The sequence below is a fragment of the Penaeus vannamei genome, chromosome 15 (assembly GCF_042767895.1).
Source record: "Penaeus vannamei isolate JL-2024 chromosome 15, ASM4276789v1, whole genome shotgun sequence".
Lineage (NCBI taxonomy): Eukaryota > Metazoa > Arthropoda > Malacostraca > Decapoda > Penaeidae > Penaeus > Penaeus vannamei.
The window spans coordinates 41426446-41428635 of NC_091563.1; the positions used below are offsets into that span (position 1 = coordinate 41426446).

Sequence of the window (2190 nt, forward strand, 5' to 3'; positions counted from 1 at the left end):
ATTTCAACTGTATCAAAAAGATCTTAAAAGTAATGAGATTGGCAAATCAACAGAGAAAAATTTGGTCGCCTACATCTGTCAACAAAATAAAAGGATAAGAAGCAAAAAAGGCAAAATATGTAAACAACAAGAAAATCATTATTCTGGCTGGTTTGATCCAGTGTGTAATAAATAGGTGTAAAGTGTCTGAAAGGTATAAATAAATGAAAACCAAGGAAACCAGTATAAAAATATAATACATGCAGTACATATTTCAAGAAAATATAATACATGCAGTACATATAAAAATATATATAACATCTTTTAGCAAATAAAGAGAAAGCAAGGTAACCAAGTCCCAATATGCCCCAGGTAAACTAGAGGATAAAATCACAGATGGCAGATCTCTAATAAAAAGGAAACAGAACCTTTGACAACAAGTCTTTTGAATCTTGTTTCCTCAGAACAAAAATTCAGGACAGGAATCTTTTTGAAAACCAGTAAATCATTTATAGGCTATCAGAAAAAAAAAAAACAGAAGCATCTTAGAGAAACATTCATTTAACATCAGTCATGCTTTCTGTAAGTCTAACCCTGCTCTTCCTGCCTAGCATTACAATTATGAGGATGATCATTTGCATAAGGTCAGGATGTGATGATGACAATGATATATCTTATGAGAATTAAAAACAGGTAAATAAAATAAATAAATCACAGAACTTTGGTGTCAAGAGAGCTAAGAGAGGTGTCATATTCCTCATAGACTTTACCTCGTCGTGGACTGTTGGACATTGATGCACTTCTTGCAGTACAAGTGCTTCTTGTACCACTGATGCCTGAAGCTCGTGAATTTGTCTTTCCTGGCTGATGTGATGCACTCCTGGTCATATGATGAGACCCAGGCAAATGACTGGATGAATGTGACAAATGGTGTGAGCCAGATCTGGTTTCCAGTTGCGATGCACTACTGCTGCGAGGGTGGACTGAACACCTGGTACTGCTTGTGTGATGACCTGACTTACTATCCTGAGAGGGAGACCTGATATGTGGCGATTGTTTTGAGTAGTGATGTGACATGGGTGCATCTAAGTGTGACGCAGACCGTTCGACATGTAACGGTAGTTTGCCTCCTTTAGGAGATACTCTATGTTCACTAGTCACACTTGATCTGGAAGAAATAGTTGATGCTTGATGTGTTATGACAGATGGCTGAACAAGCTGTGATGACCGTCCGTGTGATGCACACCGAGTTCTTCCTTCTTGCTGGGACCTTTGATGCGGGGGTGAAGGCCTCTTTTTGGCAATTCGTGTTGGTGTCCCTCTCACTCGGGCTTCAGCAGCTCTGTTGATGAAAATGAGCGGCCAATTATAAAACCACAGCTCACACTATTACTGTTGCAAAACTCATGATTTTAGTCAAAATATTATGGGTAGAAACTGTTTCATCCAAATCAAACTTACCCACTCCTGCTCCTCACTGTACTGGTGTGAGTCGGAGATGATTGTGAAGTGCTGGGTAACTGTTTGTCTTGCTGCATCTTCCATAACTGACGATCTCGACGGATGAGGGACATCTGCTCTTGGACTGTCAGTACAACAAACACACGGCGAATCCTTTCCCTTGCCATTCCCTCCTGTAAGAAATGTCACAACTTTTAAGAGTTTCAATTAATAAAATAACACGTATGAAATTTAGAAAAAGGAAGGTTATAAATAACAGGCACATTCAGCTGAAGAACAGTAGCTTCTGCAGACGTGGGACTCAGGGACACCTGCCATGCCTGTCAGTGTGGGAGTGGTGCCTGGTGAAGTAACATTTATGTATGTGTGTATGCATCTGTATATCTATCTGTCTAACTCTTTTTATCTATCTGTGTGTGTGTATGTGTGTGCATGTGTGTGTGCATGCGTGTGTGCATGTGTGTGTGCATGTGCTTGTGTGTGTACTTGTGTGTATGTGAGCATGTGTGTTCATGTGAATTTGAGTGAATGTGAGTGTGTGTGAGTGCATGTGAATGTGTGTGAGTGTGTGTGAGTATGAATGCAAGAGTGTAAGCATGCAGTGCATGCGTGTGCATGTGAGTTTATGAACATGTGAGAGTGAATGAGTGTGTGTTCATGTGCCTATGTGTATGTGTGTGTACACGCATGAGCGTGCATCTAGTGGAGGCACTACTGGCGGTAAGCAAGAATTATAACATGTTTTATAAA

The 2190-nt window shown here is 40.2% G+C and overlaps 1 protein-coding gene across 7 annotated transcripts in view; it reads right to left on the reverse strand.

The window, feature by feature from the left end:
- Positions 1–217: 217 nt before the first annotated feature.
- The window catches only part of LOC113822159 (uro-adherence factor A), a 13455-nt gene continuing 11482 nt past the window's right edge, over positions 218–2190 (reverse strand). For all 7 annotated transcript variants that reach the window (XM_027374694.2, XM_070130844.1, XM_070130848.1 and 4 more), the window contains 2 exons: positions 1441–1613; positions 218–1321 (listed from right to left, as the gene is read on the reverse strand). In XM_027374694.2, the coding sequence (XP_027230495.2) occupies positions 691–1321; positions 1441–1613 (804 nt within the window). In that variant the 3' untranslated portion in view covers positions 218–690. The remainder of the gene's footprint in view (positions 1322–1440; positions 1614–2190) is intronic.